Here is a 21,536-nt window from a genome sequence, read left to right on the forward strand (position 1 = left end):
TTAATAATTTAATATATTTAACGTGAAACTTTGAGTCTATTTCTAGCAGTTACAGTTACAATTATGCCCTTATCTGGAGCCTTAGTTAAATACTTTAATATCTGCACTGCTGCCTGTAGTGTTATGTTCAAAGGTTCACTAGAATAGAGTCTCACTACACTTGTGTTTTTATCTTTAGGGTTCCTATCTACTGCAGCGTGGAGAATTTATAAGTGTCTCGTGATGGTGACTTTAAAGGTTAAATGTAGTTTGAGCCTGTGGGAAATGTCACTCTACAGCCTGCAGAAAGTACAATCTTTAACATAGGCTTGCTGACATCTACTGGAAAACTGTTGGAACTACATCAGTATATCAGACTCTTGTCCTATTAAAGATTACACTAGCTGAGTTCAAATGAGTTAAAAGGACAACACAAATCTCTGTAGTTTAGACACTAATGCTGACACCAGAGAAACACCTGCATATCAGCGCCAATGTGTTACCCAAACAAAAAATCTTTTGATTAGATTAAAACATGGTGGCTGACCACACAAAGCATGATGTTAGCTCTGTGTTGTTCTCTGTCTTTGTTCTAATGTAGCACGTCTCTATGTACTGCATCAGCTATATATAGTTGAAATGACAATAAAAGCTTCTTGACTTATTCCTGATTCTGATTAGATTATCTGGAACACATTGTGCTATAGATACACAAACTACAAATAAAAACTATCTATGACATAAAACAGCCCTGATTTGTCAACCCCTGGCCCAACTAATTATCTGGGCATTTCACCACTAACACTGAGAGAACCTCAACACAAGTGCATGAGACTTTCTTACACAAAAGCAGTTTGCAAACACAAATAATTTTTATTAATAAATACCAAAGTGGTGGTGTTTTTTTTTTGCATCTGTAAAACATTTATTCAACATTAATACAAAAAACATTTTTTTCATTTTCATTGGCAAACAAAGCCACCAAGCTGGATTCTACAATGCCATGACTTTCTTTCCATTTTTTTTTTTTTTTTACAAATCTGCCATACAACTAAACAACTGCACAAGTCTATTAACCCTTGTACGATGTTTGTATTTTTGTTTTTAGTGCAATCCAGAATAATTTTCTGGATGGAATCAGTTTACAGGTACACAGGACTGACAATTTTCACACTTTTATTAGCCCTGGGTCCAGTGGACCTGAACATCCTTATGTAATATAAATGTGCAGGAGGGGTGTACAGTGTGTGATCATTGAAAATATGTATGATATATGTTCTTCACAGAAAATGAGCCAAGGCCAATGAGTTTGAGTCTAAAAAATAATTTATAATATAATTTTTATATTGATAAAAAATGAAAATGGTCCCACAGACCCGAACACCATACAAGGGTTAAGGAATAAAATGTAATTGATATTAAAGTACTTATAAAAAGTATGTTCAGTTGATTATTAATCTGGTATTATTAATAATGTATATAAATCTTCAAAAATAATTATTATCTATTTATAAATATCTATTTGACTAAAAGGAAGCATCCTCAACAAAAGAACAAAATAAAACAATTCTGAAAATATGAACAATGTGAACAGAAACATACCCACAAAAAAGAACAAATAAACTTTTTCCTTTCAACTACTTTCTCCTTTCCTGCACTCATAAGAACAAATAAAACATTTAAAAACTTTCATAAAATATCATCTATGTGTTCAATATTTTTGGTTCTCTAGTTTTGACAATTGAACTGTTTTGAGGAATTTTGAGTCTTCAATCTTGACTCTAGTAGAGTTGATTACAGCTCAGAGTTGTACTTACACTCAACAGAACAAGAGTGAAGCTTAACACTACAACAGATTCAGCTGCACCAGAGTGAGATCTATACACAACCCGACCTTTCCGAGGCTGCACTGGTCTGAATGTGTTCACCAATGGCTTACCATCTTTAGACTTCAGGTCGAAAAAGGCCGCAAGCTGTAAAAGAACATGGAAATAGAGAAATACATACACAAATACATAGCTATTTTAAACTACATTACCATACAATCACTACTATCACACAACCAGTGAGCTCTTCTTAAAACCTCTGACAGTGTCAAAGATAAGTCTTACCTGAGCTTTGCTAAGTGGAATAGGCTCCTTAAACATGGTCCAGATCGCTGATTCAGAACAGCCCGGGATGGTTTGAGAGCCTTCATAACGATAGTAGTCCCTCAGCTTCATCTCAGACAGGATCAGTGTGTTCAAGGAGATGTTAAGATCTGTGTGGCTTTCTAGAATAAAAGAATAAAAGAAATGTAAGTATTTACATGTGAAGTCATAGGAAATCAAATCCCTTTCTTCATATCCATTTCCATTCATGCAACTATCCAATCAGCCAGTCATATGGCAGCAGTAATCATAAAATCATGCAACTATAGGTCAAGGGCTTAAGTTAATGTTCACATCCAACATAAAATTAAGGAACAAAATCTGATCTCTTTGGTTCTGAGTGACTTTGAGTGACTTTGGCTGTTGCATTAGTGGTTTAGTGCACTGCTTGATCTTTCGCCAATCTTAATTGTCCAGTATTTACAGTGTAGCCTCAGATCATCTGCTGATATATCTCGTTTATTTCAAGGTGTTCTGCTTTCTGAGAGACTTTATGCTTTTCTCTTCACTATAACAACAAAGAGTGGTTATATGAATTACAGGAGCCTTCCTGTCAGCTCAAACTAGTCTGCCCACTCTCCTTAAACATTAACAAAAGTTCTTGACCCGTATTTGTATGATTTGGAGGTTGTCGACTGTTGAACATGGGCACAGGACAGCACAAAGAGGCAATGAGATCGCAAGTTTCAAGAAAAGCATGTATCACATTGAAAAATGCCTACCTGCATCTTGGACCTTAGTTACAGCTGCAATGAAGGTACTATACTCCGTGTTTTCAGTGGCTGACTCCTGCCATAAAAATTACATTATATATTTTATGTATAAGAAAACAAATTCACATACAGATGTGTGACAGGAGAAACTGGGGGCTCTGTTATAATGTGAGAGCATTGTGCTACCAAGGTTTTGGAATAAAGCCAATCTTTTCATACAGTAGCTCATAGAGTGCGATTCAATATTTTGATGCAGCAGATAAAAAGTGTTCACACTTGTTAACTCACAATCTAAGTATTCACACTGCATGAATGACAGTGAATGGCGTCATTGCATGAAAGCCAAGTCAAATCAGTCTGAAAATGATGACAAAAATGTAACGTGCAAATCTTGGGAGTGATCATAATGAGAGTGGTCATTATCAGGTTGACTCTTCCCCATTCACAGGGTTCACTAAATGCTTTTATATGTATGAAAATGATGCAATTGTACACATTGGATACATTTTGGAGAGACATGTAAGAATTCAAATTGAGGATCATCAAAACTTAGGAAAAATGTTCATTCCTCCTTTACCTCCTGTTGCTTTTCTTACTGTATATGATGGCTTAATATTAAGACTCATTAAAAATATACAAATTACAGTGAATTGGTTTGAAATTACAGTAGACACTTAAAAGCAAACCTCAAAGAAGAATCCCAAGATTGCTTGTCCAGTTACGTCATTCAGTGCTTCATCTACTGTAAGGTATTTGTTCTTTATATGCAGGATGTGCAGCTGAAATAGAGGGAGACAGAGAGAGAGGGAGAGAGAGCGAGAGAGAGAGAGAGAGAGAGAGAGAGACTTCATCAAGAGTAAAACACCTTTATTGTTAATGTACATTAATGAGATTTCAACCAAACAACAATCCATCTCAGTGTGGTAAATTCCTACACAAAATCATTGATTATTTTCCTATAAAATTGTCCAAAAAGTAACATTTAATAGTGAAAGTCTCACGTGTCTGTTGAAGGTATGGTGTAATACCATGTCTAAACAGATATTTAACATCATCATATAAACAACATTCATCTTGCTAAATAATGCCTTATTTGGAAAACAAAACAAAACAAACAAAAAAAAACACAATCTTAGTAATCAGTGTGCTGAGGAGTATCTTGACTGTACCTCCATGGGATAATGTTCTCCATCAAGGGTGTGTTCAGACCCAGGGCTGCTACTGCTGCCCCAGTGGAAATCCAACTGGACAGCATTATAGGTGTTTGAGAGATTTCCCCCACTCAAAGTGGCTCCAGAAGGAATGTCCAGATAAACTACAAGGAAAAAGTAAAGTGTAATAAATAGACCTGCATTTCCATAAAAAAAAAAAACATTGCTCCTGCAAGGCAATGAAAGTTGCCAACATGACATTTAGAGATAATAGAAGAGATTTCTTTGAGTATTCATAAGTTTAAATGCTTTACAGAGAACAACTTGAAAACTAGACAAGTCCAACAAAAATGCCTACTGTATTACAGCTCATAATGCTGTATGCACCAGAAGACACAGCTCCCTTACTAAATGTTATGACACATTTTTAGACTACTGTATATGAGCCCAAAAAGAATGTTATAATATCCCTGCAAAAACTTTGGTCACACCGCTGATGAAGGAGAGCTGATTAAATGCCCCCTTTTCTATGGAATTTGCATACTACGCTTAATTCTTACTACATCAGGTACATTTGAAATCTCTGCAGTTAGTTCCTGGACTGGAGAACCCAGCGAAATCGCATGACGATATGTTGTAACACAACCCACCAGGTTTCCTTTTCACGCCTTCCTACACACCTGTCAATCTTAGGAGTGCCCACTTGCTTTCCATATATTTCCCCATTTCCAGTCTTATCACTCTAAAGTACATGAAGTGTATAGAAATGTCCAGGATTACCAGTTTGCCCGTTATTCTTCAAAGTGCTGGTAAACGGCTGACTGTAGCCAGTGAATTTGAATGCGGTAAGACTGGACTCCTTCTTAGTCTTTTTGGTCACTATGTTGATGGGAGATTGTTTATTACCACCACAAACAGCATTCACCTCATTCCAAGCTGCTGGCCCTGCAAACAACAGAAAAATAACAAACAGAGTTAGATCAAATGTTAGCTGGTAAAAGTTGAATAGATATAAAAAATGTTGGATTACTGGATATAAACATTGTCTGTCATGCTCACGTGTCTATTATTACCTTTGCAAGGCTGTTCACAGGACACCTGGGACTGGTAGCACCAATCTGCATGAAGAAAACAGTGCAGAGGTGGTACAATGTACAATATATTTACTTAAACAAATGCTCACAACATACAAATGTTATGATAATATGGATAAAAAGGAGAAGCAGTTCAGAATAAGAGAACATGACCTTGAGTATTTCAGAGAAATGAATGTTAAAAAAAGTACTTATTTTGGCACATCGAACACTGCTATTACTTCTTTAACCCTTACTCTGTTGTATTTAAACATACATACATGCTGAAGGAACTAGTTTGTGATTTCATGCCTGCTTGCTGAACTCTGGTAAGCCATCTTAAGTAATCTGTTTCCAAAATTTACTTTGTGGCTATAGTGACAATGAAACAGTTTATAATAGCACTTGAAAGATATACTGCAATATCCTGAGGCCTTTTCATACATAAATGACACTCGTTTAGAATGTACACTCCGGTGCTGTGAACCATACCATCCCTGCTGGGTGATAAGTTGGCATATCATTAATTACAGTCAGTGCTTGTTCATTGGTCCACAGTCAACATCTTATATTGGCTGTTTATACATCAGTCTTGCTTTGAACTTTTAAAGGGCACAAAAATAAGGGTTCTTAGAACTGAATACACAATAAAAATCTTAACAATGAAGATGAACAATTTCATTGTGATCTTCTTTTGACATTTGGGACACCCTGTACTTTTGTCCTATTTGTGCAAACCCAATTTCATTCAACTAGTGATTTCTGTTTCATCTGGTTGGACTTTGAATACATATTGGCTAAAACTGAAATGTAAAATTTGAAGCAATTAAAAAAGGATGTGATTCATCATTTTTATATTTTATCCTTAGATGTTCACAGGATCTCAATTACTGCCAATTGTAGAATGAACCTTTAATATTGTGTGATTAGTAAAAATTAATTTATCACTTTTTTTCTAGATGTTGACCTGTCGTTTTTCTGGGAAATACAAACAGTTCTATTGCCAGACTCTTTGTTAGACCTTGTTAAAATCCTATTTCTGGCCTGTTCCTCTCCGTAAGAATGAGACAATTGGCTCAAGCTCCAGAAATGTGTTGTTTGTAAACAAGTATAACATCTGATTCACTAAACGGAATATATTTGTTTTGTCTTATGTTTGCAGTAAAATTGATTTCGATATTTGCAGCTGGAGGATGAGCCATGTGTTTGACTCATAGGTGTGTGAATTAGGCACAAAACATCTGCTGTACTGCTAGATAAAAATGTAGTTCATTGTATTAGGAAAGACAATTAGTTACTGTCATACACGTGAAACCGGTTCGATCCAAATGCTGGTTTATTAGCAATATCCAAAAACAGGCAAGGGTCAAAACACCAGGCAAACACCATGAAATCCAAAAGCAGTAGTCAATAGTCCAGGTGTAGGTCAGGGCAGGTAGCAAACAATCACAAACACTAACGACAGGCAGGGTCAAAACAAGGCAATAGACAGAACAGAGAAATACACTCAGTATGCAGACAGGCTAACAATACTTCACGTCATACGAGAGTTCTGAGTGAGCTTAAATAGACCAGGTGATTACAAACAGGAAACAGGTGTGCTGAGTTGATGGTGCAATGGATTGTGGGAATTAGAGGCCTGATGGTAAAGTGCAGCAAATCCTCTGCAGGCCAGCAGAGGGAGCCCTCATGGCTCTCATAACACTAACATAAATGGAAATGAACCTAATGAAACACAGCAGACGCAATACTACTACTACTACTAATAATAATAATTATTATTATTGTTCTTATTATTAATAATAATAATAACAACAACAATAATAACAATAATAATAATAATTATAATAATAATTATAATAATAATTATAATAATCTTACATATACTGTATTGCCTTGCTGATTTTCAGTGATTTGAACAGACTTTATAAAACCTAAGGCTAATTCTATATTTTTTGTTATTGAAAAGTAGTGAGATGTTACATGTTTGAGAGCAGAAATAGTCGACTCTTATTACAGAGCTGAGCCAAATGATTTGTCTCGCTTAACTTAGAACTTAAAGTGAAAAAGTGAAAGTGACGTGACATACAGCTAAGTATGGTGACCCATACTCAGAATTTCTTCTCTGCGTTTAACCCATCCAAAGTGCACACACACAGCAGTGAACACACACACTCCGTGAACACACACCCGGAGCAGTGGGCAGCCATTTTTATGCTGCGGCGCCCAGAGAGCAGTTGGGGTGATTTTGGTGCCTTGCTCAAGGGCACCTCAGTCGTGGCCGGCCCGAGACTCGAACCCCCAAACTTAGGGTTAGGGGTGAGAGATATGAGTAGTAATATGAGAGATTCTGAGACCTCTGCAAGAGATTCTGAGACCTCTGCAACAGCTGCATTATCAATACATTCCTCAAAAACCTGTTGTATACAATTTGAGACTTGTCTTTTAGCCCCTAATGGATTTACCCATGCTCTCCAAACAAGAGCAGGCTTTAGGCAGACTTTTTCAGTATGTCTGCCTTCATAGACCGGCTTGCTAGTTTTTCACAGGGAAATTTTTGCTCATTTTGAAAATGTTGTGTTAAAATTTTTAATAATACATGTTATAATTATGGTAAATATATTCGTATCAAATACGATAGAGCAGGAATAAATATTAGGTAATTTACCTTAGTCATCACTGTATTGCATTTCATAATGCAATCTGCATTATTCCTGCCACAGTGCCAAATACAATATTTTTTATTATTTATTAAACTAATAACAAATTTTTATGTCATCTTAATATAATTTTTAACTGATTCCAACCTAAAGAATTTCTCAGTACAGAACATCATCAACACTGGGATTTTGAAAGGTTCACATACGTTTGCCAATTACACATATATAATATTGGAACATATTCCTGAATAAAAAATTGCAAAGTATAATATAATATATAATATATTTAAGCAACACTGTATATGTGATTTTTGTATATGCAACCTAATGTTGTATCTTGCTAACAATTGTTTTGTAATTATTAATTTTCGGTAATTCAAGTTAATGATTATCATCAGCTATATGTTATATTTCAGAGAAGAAATTCACAATACATAAACATTAGTATTCCGTATGAATTTTCAGATGTCAAAAAATTTTTTTAAATGTAATGAAATTTTAAATTCACAAAAAGTAAAAAAAAAATTAAATAAAATAATAAAATAATTATTATAAGAATAAACAAATAAAAATACATATTTTATTTATATTCATTCATTCATTCATTCATTCATTCATTCATCTTCTACCGCTTATCCGAACTACCTCGGGTCACGGGGAGCCTGTGCCTATCTCAGGCGTCACTGGGCATCAAGGCAGGATTCACCCTGGACGGAGCGCCAACCCATCGCAGGGCACACACACACACACACACACGCACACACACACACTGATTCACTCACGCAATCACACACTACGGACAATTTTCCAGAGATGCCAATCAACCTACCATGCATGTCTTTGGACCGGGGGAGGAAACCGGAGTACCCGGAGGAAACCCCCGAGGCACGAGGAGAACATGCAAACTCCACACACACAAGGCGGAGGCGGGAATCGAACCCCCCAACCCTGGAGGTGTGAGGCGAACGTGCTATTTTTATAATAATAATAATAATAATAATAATAATAATTATGTATATATATATATATATATATATATATATATATATATTATCTATGCTAGCTAATTAAATTAGCCTTAGCTAAATAGATTAAAAAACGGAGTAACTATAGTGAATAAATGACAAAAACCGTGACATATCTGTTTTTTGTTTGTTTGTTTTTACAATAACCGATAACATATCTGGGAAAAAATGACAATAAACGTTGATTGACGATATATCTGAATATCTAACGGCATATTTAAACAATACTGTGGTAAGCTAACTAGTTAACTAGTTAACTTGTCATGAGAAAAACCTTCACTTTCACGTCACTCACCCTCACAAATGCAGGATTTAAAAACTAAAGCTAGAAGAGAAATCAAAAGCAGACGCGTCATATTGGATGATTTCCAGAACTTTCCACAAGGTGTCTCAACTAACCGATAGGTTTGAAAGTGATTCTTCACAGTGTCGATTTGGCTCTTTTACGTCAGCATTGACAGGCGACTCGCATATGACAAATGAGTCGCATATGAGTCGTCTCATATACTTATTTTAGTTTAGATAGAGACTCGTTACTTTGACTAAAAACCTCACAGGCTACAAAGATGGAAAATGTCACAAATCTTTGCAGGGATTAGAGAAAAAATGGAAACGAAATTTTTTTTGGCATTCTAAAGATTCGGCTCTTTTTGATGAGGTGAGCTGAATGATCTGACTCCCCGAATCGATTCGTCTTCGCTACTTCACAGACGTTTGTGTTCCCGCCTTTTTTTTTGGTTCATTTTCTTTAAGGGTTTTTTTATACTGTACTTAGCCTATGTATTATGTATGTAGTCTCTGTATTAGTCATACTTTATTATTATTTTAGTTTATCCCCCAGTGTTCTAATCAGTGTTTAACTAATTTTAACACATTTGTGTTCTTAAAAATAACAAAAATATATTTTGTTCTCAGTACATTCTTGCTGATTTCACCTAGCATGCCTAATTTTAGTCAACAGTCAACTGCTACCTCCATGAAAATCAGAATCAGAATCAGAATCAGATTTATTGGCCAAGTGTGTTGACACACACAAGGAATTTGGTTCCAGCAGTTTGTGACTCTCAAAGGTACATAAACAACACTATACTATACAAGAAAACAATGCAGACAATGAGATACAATATAGACAGAATGAGTATAAAATATGAATATAGAATGAATAAAATATATAAAATATGAATATAGAATATGAAGGATCAGTTATGTACATAAAGTGTGGGAGTACAAATAACAATATTATGCTTTTTGTGCAATATACAGCAGCAGTAGTGTGTAATATACAGATGATTTGATGACTGACAGTCCTGATAATGCAGTACTTATGATAAGAAGCAGTGAGTATAATTATGGTGAGTTGTTGATCAGGGTGATTGCCTGGGGAAAGAAACTGTTCCTGTGTCTGGCAGTTTTAGTAAGCAAAGTTCTGTAGCATAGGTATCTGTAGAAATAAGTACAAATGAAGCATAAGTACCAGAGACTGACATTGTCATCGGTTGTTTTCTTAAGATTATGCATAAACACTAATGGCGTGCCGTTCCGCATAAATACTGATGGCGTGCAGTTCCGCATAAACACTGATGGCGTGCAGTTTCGCATAAACACTGATGGCGTGCAGTTCCTCATAAACACTGATGGCGTGCAGTGCTGCATAAACACTGATGGAGTCCTCAAACAATAGACTCTGACTCTTAGTCTCCAGTGTCAGAGTGCATGATAAATTAGTTTGTAGTTTCTTGGTATCCTGATAAGCAGCAACTTCAAGAGAAAGCACAAAAATGGAGGCTACTTTTTATAGCTGCTACAGTGTAAGTGAAAACAGGAACTTGCTTATTTCATAGTTGTTCCACAGTGTTCAGCAGAACTAATATAAGATATAAAAGACTTCATGATGTGCTTTTTTAGGAAAATAATAGCAGCGTGGGTCATTATTCCTCACCAGGCTCTATTTTGTTTCTTTTGTGAAGTTAACAACACAATAACACTTCAGCTTGCTATGTTACTTTTATCACTTTAAGGAAGATGCAAAGATTTTTTTACTATAACTTTTGAACATTTGTATTATTCTATAATAATTATATTACTTGCAATAATGAAGGAAATATATAAATTATAACAGACTAAATTTCATGCTCTTAGCAATTCAGTTTCTTCCTCTTTATTTTGTCTCGAGGCTATTCAAACATTTGTACTCTACAGAAGTCCTAAGAGGCCATGCATTGTTTTTTCTTTGTCGTTTTGTCAGGATAATGACTTAATTTTCTCATGATTTCTGCATAAAGAAAGCTGTGATGGATAGTGACCCTACTGCGGTTAATCCAGCCCTGTTTCTGAAAGCACATTTAAACTAGCCACACATACTGTATATTGTAGGTGCGCTGAAAGAGGACAATAAATTAATACAAAAATGATAATTTTTTAATAAATGCAATGACAAAACGAATTGAAAACAATTTGACAGTATTTATGAACATAAAGGCATAACATTTTAATAATCCATTATATATTAACAATGGGGTACATGTAGACATCATGAGAAAATTGACAAAAGAAGAAAGAAATCTAGTAATGCATGGCCTCTTAGGTCTTCCGTAGTACTCAGTGTATCTGTCTATAGCATTACAAGTACTCTACAAGGATGTTGTTTATGATAATGTTACAGGCAGAATAATAGAACAGGCAGGGTGATAGGGCTGAAAACTAGGAGTGGAAGGGGTTAAAATTTACAGTATCTGACAGATGTGAGTACATCCCTCACATTTTTGTAAATATTTTATTATATCTTTTCATGTGACAACACTGAAGAAATGACATTTTGCTACTGTGTAAAGTAGTGAACAGTGTACAGCTTGTATAACAGTGTAAATTTGCTTTCCCCTCAAAATAACTGAACACACAGCCATTAATGTGTAAAACGCTAGCCACAAAGTGAGTACACCACTAAGTAAAATGTACAAATTGGGCCCAAAGTGTCAATAATTTGTGTGAACACCATTATTTTCCAGCACTGCTTTAACCATCTTGGGCATGGAGTTCATCAGAGTGTCAAAGGTTGACACTGGAGTCCTCTTCCAGCTGGTGGATGCAAGGAGGAACAGGAGGAGCACTGCCAGAGCCCTGCAAAATTACCTCCAGCAGGTCACAAATGTGCATGTGTCTGCTCAAATGGTCAGAAACAGACTCCATGAGGGTGGTATGAGGGCCCGACATCCACAGGTGGGGGTTGCGTTTACAGCCCAACACCGAGCAGGATGTTTGGCATTTGCCAGAGAACACCGAGATTGGCAAATTCGCCACTGGCGCCCTGTGCTCTTCACAAAAGCAGGTTCACACTGAGCACATGTGACGTACATTTTCCACGTACATTTTGAGTGTGACTCCAAATCCAGACCTCCATGGGTTAATAAAATTGATTTTCATTGATAATTTTTGTGTGATTTTGTTGTCAGCACATTGAACTATGTAAAGAACAAAGTATTTAATAAGACTATTTAATTCATTCAGATCTAGGATGTGTTGCTTAACTGTTCCCTTTATTTTTTTGAGCAGTATATATATATATAGAGAGAGAGAGAGAGAGAGAGAGGGGGGGGCATGGTGAGAGTTATTGCACATACAGTACAAAAAAATGATTAAAAGTTCTAATTAAAATAAAACATTGAATGTGTAATATCTCCTAATACACCACTTCATAACTGCATACATTGAAAGCACTAGGGAGCAGCTGAAAGAACAAGCATTCTTTATACACAAGACAATGAACTTGAAACTTTTTTAGTAAACATTAGATGTAACTAAAAACCAGTAAAATCCACAGTGACACACTGAGGCGTGATTTATAAATAAGTAATCATCTTTGGCTTGCTGACATTGACTCCTCATTGTGTCAAAAGCACACCAGTTCTGGTACCAAGTTAGTGTTGAAAGTTTACTTGACATTTGCAGCAACTTGAACTGAATGAAAGGAAACGAAATGAAATGTATTGTGTGTGTGTTCATACTAATACATTTGTAAATAAGTTTATCTATCTATTTTTATTATGTTTACTATCCATCTATCCACACAGCTTGTTACTGGTGCCTTACATTTTTGATTACTTTTGCTGCACTTATTGATCATCCTCTTTCCAGATCATCTAATTTCTCATGTTCCACTCAGTCCAGCAGATTGTAAAAGAAAAGAAAATCACAGTGCAGCACGGACCAGGCCTAGACTATATAATCAATCAATTTCTTTTAGGGCTGGCAATTTTTCTCTTCAACATTTTTTTTGTTGTCAGTAATTGGGTTGTATTTTTTTTTCCATCTGCTGTAACAGGAACTAATTACAAGGACGTTCCACAACATTAAATATAGCTAAGCAGATTGAGAGTATGACATTGTTTAATAAATAAAAATTGTTAACATGACACAAATTAATGTTCTGTAGGAGAAACAGTCTAAACCCAGATTTTGTGTTAATGAAACATTTTAAGTGGTCATTACTTATTCTTTGTCGTTTTTTTGTCACTACTAATTCAAATTAGTTGTTTGCACTATTCGGATGAAATATTGAGTGCAATGATCGTGTGAAGCAGAGACAACGGGGGAAGAGAGGGGAGGGGCCTGAAACAGGATGTGACAATGCGCTGTCTGGTCCTCGGCGTGCAAACCGGGGATTTTTGAAAGCACTTTGAAACGGTGAATGTAAATAGTCTAATATATAGAAATCTTTCTGACAATAAATGATTACCCTAAAACTGATGTTAGTTTAATGTCAATAAGAAGTGTTAATGTGTCAATCGATGCTAGTATTTTTTTCTCGTTTTCTCTGTTCACATTAACATGAGCTATTTCTGTCAGGTCACATTTAATAACATTAGCCAGTGTTATATGTTAGAACAGTTACAACGTTTGTATTTCGCTGACATAACTTTTTTTTTCCTTGGTTCATATAAGCGTGTGTAAGTTATGCATGTACGTTACACGTGCTTGTCGCTAAAGCTAGCATATGTACATAAAACATTAGTAATGTGAACTAATGAATTTCAGTAAAGACTACTAATGTAAACTTGATTTGTCTATTGCATGACTTGAGATTCTATGTTCAAACAACTTAACTTGTTTAGTTTTATCCTGTGTAAAAACTAAAATGGTTTAGTGCAACGGGGTTTCTCGAAAATCTCCAGTAATGTCAACTAATTCGGGTTAAGAGTGCACCAGGTTGCACAGATGCACTAATGTGGACTAATGTACTTAAATCTTTAGCTCTGTGTTGTTCTCTGTCTTTGTTCTAATGTAGCACCATGGTCCTGGAGAAATGTCCCATGTCTCTATGTACTGCATCAGCTATATATAGTTGAAATGACAATAAAAGCTTCTTGACTTATTCCTGATTCTGATTAGATCATCTGGAACACATTGTGCTATAGATACACAAACTACAAATAAAAACTATCTACGACATAAAACAGCCCTGATTTGTCAACCCCTGGCCCAACTAATTGTCTGGCCATTTCACCACTAACACTGAGAGAACCTCAACACAAGTGCATGAGACTTTCTTACACAAAAGCAGTTTGCAAACACAAATAATTTTTATTAATAAATACCAAAGTGGTGGTGTTTTTTTTTTTTTTTTGCATCTGTAAAACATTTATTTAACATTAATACAAAAAACATTTTTTTCATTTTCTTTGGCAAACAATGCCACCAAGCTGGATTCTACAATGCCATGACTTTCTTTCCATTTTTTTTTTTTTTTTCTAAAAAAAGTCTAAAAAATTATTTTTTCTATATGAGTCTAAAAAAATAATTTATAATATAATTTTTATATTGATAAAAAATGAAAATGGTCCCACAGACCCGAACACCATACAAGGGTTAAGAAATAAAATGTAATTGATATTAAAGTACTTATAAAAAGTATGTTCAGTTGATTATTAATCTGGTATTATTAATAATGTATATAAATCTTCAAAAATAATTATTATCTATTTATAAATATCTATTTGACTAAAAGGAAGCATCCTCAACAAAAGAACAAAATAAAACAATTCTGAAAATATGAACAATGTGAAAAGAAACATACCCACAAAAAAAGAACAAATAAACTTTTTCCTTTCAACTACTTTCTCTTTTCCTGCACTCATAAGAACAAATAAAACATTTAAAAACTTTCATAAAATATCATCTATGTGTTCAATATTTTTGGTTCTCTAGTTTTGACAATTGAGCTGTTTTGAGGAACTTTGAGTCTTCAATCTTGACTCTAGTAGAGTTGATTACAGCTCAGAGTTGTAATTACACTCAACAGAACAAGAGTGAAGCTTAACACTACAACAGATTCAGCTGCACCAGAGTGGGATCTATACACAACCCGACCTTTCCGAGGCTGCACTGGTCTGAATGTGTTCACCAATGGCTTACCATCTTTAGACTTCAGGTCGAAAAAGGCCGCAAGCTGTAAAAGAACATGGAAATAGAGAAATACATACACAAATACATACTGTAGCTCTTTTAAACTACATTACCATACAATCACTACTATCACACAACCAGTGAGTTCTTCTTCAGACCTCTGACAGTGTCAAAGATAAGTCTTACCTGAGCTTTGCTAAGTGGAATAGGCTCCTTAAACATGGTCCATATCACTGACTCAGAACAGCCCGGGATGGTTTGAGAGCCTTCATAACGATAGTAGTCCCTCAGCTTCATCTCAGACAGGATCAGTGTGTTCAAGGAGATGTTAAGATCTGTGTGGCTTTCTAGAATAAAAGAATAAAAGAAATGTAAGTATTTACATGTGAAGTCATAGGAAATCAAATCCCTTTCTTCATATCCATTTCCATTCATGCAACTATCCAATCAGCCAGTCATATGGCAGCAGTAATCATAAAATCATGCAACTATAGGTCAAGGGCTTAAGTTAATGTTCACATCCAACATAAAATTAAGGAACAAAATCTGATCTCTTTGGTTCTGAGTGACTTTGAGTGACTTTGGCTGTTGCATTAGTGGTTTAGTGCACTGCTTGATCTTTCTCCAATCTTAATTGTCCAGTATTTACAGTGTAGCCTCAGATCATCTGCTGATATATCTCGTTTATTTCAAGGTGTTCTGCTTTCTGAGAGACTTTATGCTTTTCTCTTCACTATAACAACAAAGAGTGGTTATATGAATTACAGGAGCCTTCCTGTCAGCTCAAACTAGTCTGCCCACTCTCCTTAAACATTAACAAAAGTTCTTGACCCGTATTTGTATGATTTGGAGGTTGTCGACTGTTGAACATGGGCACAGGACAGCACAAAGAGGCAAAGAGATCGCAAGTTTCAAGAAAAGCATGTATCACATTGAAAAATGCCTACCTGCATCTTGCACCTTAGTTACAGCTGCAATGAAGGTACTATACTCCGTGTTTTCAGTGGCTGACTCCTGCCATAAAAATTACATTATATATTTTATGTATAAGAAAACAAATTCACATACAGATGTGTGACAGGAGAAACTGGGGGCTCTGTTATAATGTGAGAGCATTGTGCTACCAAGGTTTTGGAATAAAGCCAATCTTTTCATACAGTAGCTCATAGAGTGCGATTCAATATTTTGATGCAGCAGATAAAAAGTGTTCACACTTGTTAACTCACAATCTAAGTATTCACACTGCATGAATGACAGTGAATGGCGTCATTGCATGAAAGCCAAGTTAAATCAGTCTGAAAATGATGACAAAAATGTAACGTGCAAATCTTGGGAGTGATCATAATGAGAGTGGTCATTATCAGGTTGACTCTTCCCCATTCACAGGGTTCACTAAATGCTTTTATATGTATGAAAATGATGCAATTGTGCACATTGGATACATTTTGGAGAGACATGTAAGAATTCAAATTGAGGATCATCAAAACTTAGGAAAAATGTTCATTCCTCCTTTACCTCCTGTTGCTTTTCTTACTGTATATGATGGCTTAATATTAAGACTCATTAAAAATATACAAATTACAGTGAATTGGTTTGAAATTACAGTAGACACTTAAAAGCAAACCTCAAAGAAGAATCCCAAGATTGCTTGTCCAGTTACGTCATTCAGTGCTTCATCTACTGTAAGGTATTTGTTCTTTATATGCAGGATGTGCAGCTGAAATAGAGGGAGACAGAGAGAGAGAGAGAGAGAGAGACAGAGAGAGAGAGAGAGAGAGACTTCATCAAGAGTAAAACACCTTTATTGTTAATGTACATTAATGAGATTTCAACCAAACAACAATCCATCTCAGTGTGGTAAATTCCTACACAAAATCATTGATTATTTTCCTATAAAATTGTCCAACAAGTAACATTTAATAGTGAAAGTCTTACGCGTCTGTTGAAGGTATGGTGTAATACCATGTCTAAACAGATATTTAACATCATCATATAAACAACATTCATCTTGCTAAATAATGCCTTATTTGGAAAACAAAACAAAACAAACAAAAAAAAACACGATCTTAGTAATCAGTGTGCTGAGGAGTATCTTGACTGTACCTCCATGGGATAATGTTCTCCATCAAGGGTGTGTTCAGACCCAGGGCTGCTACTGCTGCCCCAGTGGAACTTCAACTGGACAGCATTATAGGTGTTTGAGAGATTTCCCCCACTCAAAGTGGCCCCAGAAGGAATGTCCAGATAAACTACAAGGAAAAAGTAAAGTGTAATAAATAGACCTGCATTTCCATAAAAAAAAAAACATTGCTCCTGCAAGGCAATGAAAGTTGCCAAAATGACATTTAGAGATGATAGAAGAGATTTCTTTGAGTATTCATAAGTTTAAATGCTTTACAGAGAACAACTTGAAAACTAGACAAGACCAACAAAAATGCCTGCTGTATTACAGCTCATAATGCTGTATGCACCAGAAGACACAGCTCCCTTACTAAATGTTATGAGGACACATTTTTAGACTACTGTATATGAGCCCAAAAAGAATGTTATAATATCCCTGCAAAAACTTTGGTCACACCGCTGATGAAGGACTGCTGATTAAATGCCCCCTTTTCTATGGAATTTGCATACTATGCTAAATTTTTACTACATCAGGTACATTTGAAATCTCTGCAGTTAGTTCCTGGACTGGAGAACCCAGCGAAATCCCATGACGATATGTTGTAACACAGCCCACCAGGTTTCCTTTTCATGCCTTCCTACACACCTGTCAATCTTAGGAGTGCCCACTTGCTTTCCATATATTTCCCCATTTCCAGTCTTATCACTCTAAAGTACATGAAGTGTATAGAAATGTCCAGGATTACCAGTTTGCCCGTTATTCTTCAAAGTGCTGGTAAACGGCTGTCTGTAGCCAGTGAATTTGAATGCGGTAAGACTGGACTCCTTCTTAGTCTTTTTGGTCACTATGTTGATGGGAGATTGTTTATTACCACCACAAACAGCATTCACCTCATTCCAAGCTGCTGGCCCTGCAAACAACAGAAAAATAACAAACAAAGTGAGATCAAATGTTAGCTGGTAAAAGTTGAATAGATATAAAAAATGTTGGATTACTGGATATAAACATTGTCTGTCATGCTCACTTGTCTATTATTACCTTTGCAAGGCTGTTCACAGGACATCTGGGACTGGTAGCACCAATCTGCATGAAGAAAACGTTGTACAATAAAAAAATGTTTATTGTAATGTACAATATATTTACTTAAACAAATGCTCACAACATACAAATGTTATGATAATATGGATAAAAAGGAGAAGCAGTTCAGAATAAGAGAACATGACCTTGAGTAATTCAGAGAAATTAATGTTAAAAAAAGTACTTATTTTGGCACATCGAACACTGCTATTACTTCTTTAACCCTTACTCTATTTAAACATACATACATGCTGAAGGAACTAGTTTGTGATTTCTTGCATGCTTGCTGAACTCTGGTAAGCCATCTTAAGTAATCTGTTTCCAAAATTTACTTTGTGGCTATAGTGACAATGAAACAGTTTATAATAGCACTTGAAAGATATACTGCAATATCCTGAGGCCTTTTCATACATAAATGACACTCGTTTAGAATGTACACTCCGGTGCTGTGAACCATACCATCCCTGCTGGGTACAATAATAATAATAATAATACTACTACTACTACTACTACTAATAATAATAATAATCTTACATATACTGTATTGCCTTGCTGATTTTCAGTGATTTGAACAGACTTTATAAAACCTAAGGCTAATTCTATATTTTTTGTTATTGAAAAGTAGTGAGATGTTACATGTTTGAGAGCAGAAATAGTCGACTCTTATTACAGAAAAAAAACAAAAATTATTACAAAAATTATTACAAAAATTGCAATATAATATATAATATATTTAAGCAACACTGTATATGTGATTTTTGTATATGCAACCTAATGTTGTATCTTGCTAATAATTGTTTTGTAATTATCAATTTTCGGTAATTCAAGTTAATGATTATCATCAGCTATATGTTATATTTCAGAGAAGACATTCACAATACATAAACATTAGTATTCCGTATGAATTTTCAGATGTCAAAAAAATTGTAAAAACGTAATGAAATTTAAAATTCACAAAAAGTAAAATAAAATTAAATAAAATAATAAAATAATTATTATAAAAATAAACAAATAAAAATAAATATATTATTTATATATAATATATAAATATTATAATTATATAATTTCTATTTTAATTATATATAAAATAATATCTAATTATTATAATAATATAAAATATAATAAATACATATGTTTATTTATATGTATATATTATTTATATATAAAATATATTTATTATTATTATATTATGTTTATAAAATTTTCTTATAAAAATATATATAATTTTATATATTATACAACATTAATTTTAATATTTTTATAATAATATATATGTATTCGGAAATATTATAAAATAATTCTCTCTCATTCATTTTCTACCGCTTATCCGAACTACTCCGGTCACGGGGAGCCTGTGCCTATCTCAGGCGTCATCGGGCATCAAGGCAGGATTCACCCTGAACGGAGTGACAACCAATCGAACCCCCGACCCTGGAGGTGTGAGGCGAACGTGCTAACCACTAAGCCACCGTGCCCCCTATAAAATAATTAATAATTTTATTATTTTTATAATAATAATAATAATAATAATAAATATATATATATATTTATATATATATATATATATATATATATATATATATATATATATATATATATATATATATATATATATATTTATATATATATATATATTTATATATGTATTCAGACACATTCAAAATACAATAATCAGTCTTTTTTTTGTTATAAAATAAACATTGTTGTGGTCAATCCATACTAGAGGTTCAAGCTGGCTTTTGTGACTGAACCACGAGCCTGAGGTAAATTATCTATGCTAGCTAATTAAATTAGCCTTAGCTAAATAGATTAAAAAACGGAGTAACTATAGTGAATAAATGACAAAAACCGTGACATATCTGTTTTTTGTTTGTTTGTTTTTACAATAACCGATAACATATCTGGGAAAAAATGACAATAAACGTTGATTGACGATATATCTGAATATCTAACGGCATATTTAAACAATACTGTGGTAAGCTAACTAGTTATCTAGTTAACTTGTCATGAGAAAAACCTTCACTTTCACGTCACTCACCCTCACAAATGCAGGATTTAAAAACTAAAGCTAGAAGAGAAATCAAAAGCAGACGCGTCATATTGGATGATTTCCAGAACTTTCCACAAGGTGTCTCAACTAACCGATAGGTTTGAAAGTGATTCTTCACAGTGTCGATTTGGCTCTTTTACGTCAGCATTGACAGGCGACTCGCATATGACAAATGAGTCGCATATGAGTCGTCTCATATACTTATTTTAGTTTAGATAGAGACTCGTTACTTTGACTAAAAACCTCACAGGCTACAAAGATGGAAAATGTCACAAATCTTTGCAGGGATTAGAGAAAAAATGGAAACGAAATTTCTTTTGGCATTCTAAAGATTCGGCTCTTTTTGATGAGGTGAGCTGAATGATCTGACTCCCCGAATCGATTCGTCTTCGCTACTTCACAGACTTTTGTGTTCCCGCCTTTTTTTTGGTTCATTTTATTTAAGGGTTTTTTTATACTGTACTTAGCCTATGTATTATGTATGTAGTCTCTGTATTAGTCATACTTTATTATTATTTTAGTTTATCCCCCAGTGTTCTAATCAGTGTTTAACTAATTTTAACACATTTGTGTTCTTAAAAATAACAAAAATATATTTTGTTCTCAGTACATTATTGCTGATTTCACCTAGCATGCCTAATTTTAGTCAACAGTCAACTGCTACCTCCATGAAAATCAGAATCAGAATCAGAATCAGATTTATTGGCCAAGTGTGTTGACACACACAAGGAATTTGGTTCCAGCAGTTTGTGACTCTCAAAGGTACATAAACAACACTATACTATACAAGAAAACAATGCAGACAATGAGATACAATATAGACAGAATGAGTATAAAATATGAATATAGAATGAATAAAATATATAAAATATGAATATAGAATATGAAGGATCAGTTATGTACATAAAGTGTGGGAGTACAAATAACAATATTATGCTTTTTGTGCAATATACAGCAGCAGTAGTGTGTAATATACAGATGATTTGATGACTGACAGTCCTGATAATGCAGTACTTATGATAAGAAGCAGTGAGTATAATTATGGTGAGTTGTTGATCAGGGTGATTGCCTGGGGAAAGAAACTGTTCCTGTGTCTGGCAGTTTTAGTAAGCAAAGTTCTGTAGCATAGGTATCTGT

At 34.6% G+C, this 21,536-nt stretch overlaps 2 protein-coding genes across 2 annotated transcripts; both read right to left on the minus strand.

The window, feature by feature from the left end:
- Positions 1-1,760: 1,760 nt before the first annotated feature.
- LOC132841389 (carbonic anhydrase 4-like) lies at positions 1,761-12,104 on the minus strand. The gene is made up of 9 exons (XM_060863742.1): positions 11,960-12,104; positions 10,303-10,509; positions 5,067-5,159; positions 4,774-4,938; positions 4,012-4,157; positions 3,529-3,621; positions 2,852-2,918; positions 2,091-2,251; positions 1,761-1,952 (listed from the first exon to the last, which is right to left on the minus strand). Exons 1-9 carry the CDS (start codon positions 12,102-12,104, stop codon positions 1,761-1,763), a joined length of 1,269 nt encoding a protein of 422 aa, XP_060719725.1.
- A 2,897-nt stretch (positions 12,105-15,001) lies between these two features.
- Positions 15,002-20,472, minus strand: LOC132841390 (carbonic anhydrase 4-like). Its single transcript, XM_060863744.1, has 8 exons — positions 20,388-20,472; positions 18,311-18,355; positions 18,018-18,182; positions 17,254-17,399; positions 16,775-16,867; positions 16,098-16,164; positions 15,337-15,497; positions 15,002-15,193 (listed from the first exon to the last, which is right to left on the minus strand). Exons 1-8 carry the CDS (start codon positions 20,446-20,448, stop codon positions 15,002-15,004), a joined length of 930 nt encoding a protein of 309 aa, XP_060719727.1. The 5' UTR covers positions 20,449-20,472.
- Between the last annotated feature and the right edge of the window lie 1,064 nt (positions 20,473-21,536).

The sequence above is a fragment of the Tachysurus vachellii genome, chromosome 26, assembly GCF_030014155.1.
Source record: "Tachysurus vachellii isolate PV-2020 chromosome 26, HZAU_Pvac_v1, whole genome shotgun sequence".
NCBI lineage: Eukaryota > Metazoa > Chordata > Actinopteri > Siluriformes > Bagridae > Tachysurus > Tachysurus vachellii.

Excerpts from the sequence above, each read along its gene's own strand:
- LOC132841389 (XM_060863742.1), bottom strand. The coding sequence starts at position 12,104 with ATGTACGTCACATGTGCTCAGTGTGAACCTGCTTTTGTGAAGAGCACA. Across the intron at positions 4,158-4,773 it reads GAAGAATAACGGGCAAACTG|TTTATCTGGACATTCCTTCT; the intron begins GTAATCCTGGAC and ends TTTTCCTTGTAG. Across the intron at positions 1,953-2,090 it reads TTCCACTTAGCAAAGCTCAG|CTTGCGGCCTTTTTCGACCT; the intron begins GTAAGACTTATC and ends GTTCTTTTACAG.
- LOC132841390 (XM_060863744.1), bottom strand. The coding sequence starts at position 20,448 with ATGACGCGTCTGCTTTTGATTTCTCTTCTAGCTTTAGTTTTTAAATCC. Across the intron at positions 18,183-18,310 it reads CTGTGAACAGCCTTGCAAAG|GGCCAGCAGCTTGGAATGAG; the intron begins GTAATAATAGAC and ends TGTTGTTTGCAG. Across the intron at positions 15,498-16,097 it reads AACTAAGGTGCAAGATGCAG|AAAGCCACACAGATCTTAAC; the intron begins GTAGGCATTTTT and ends CTTTTATTCTAG.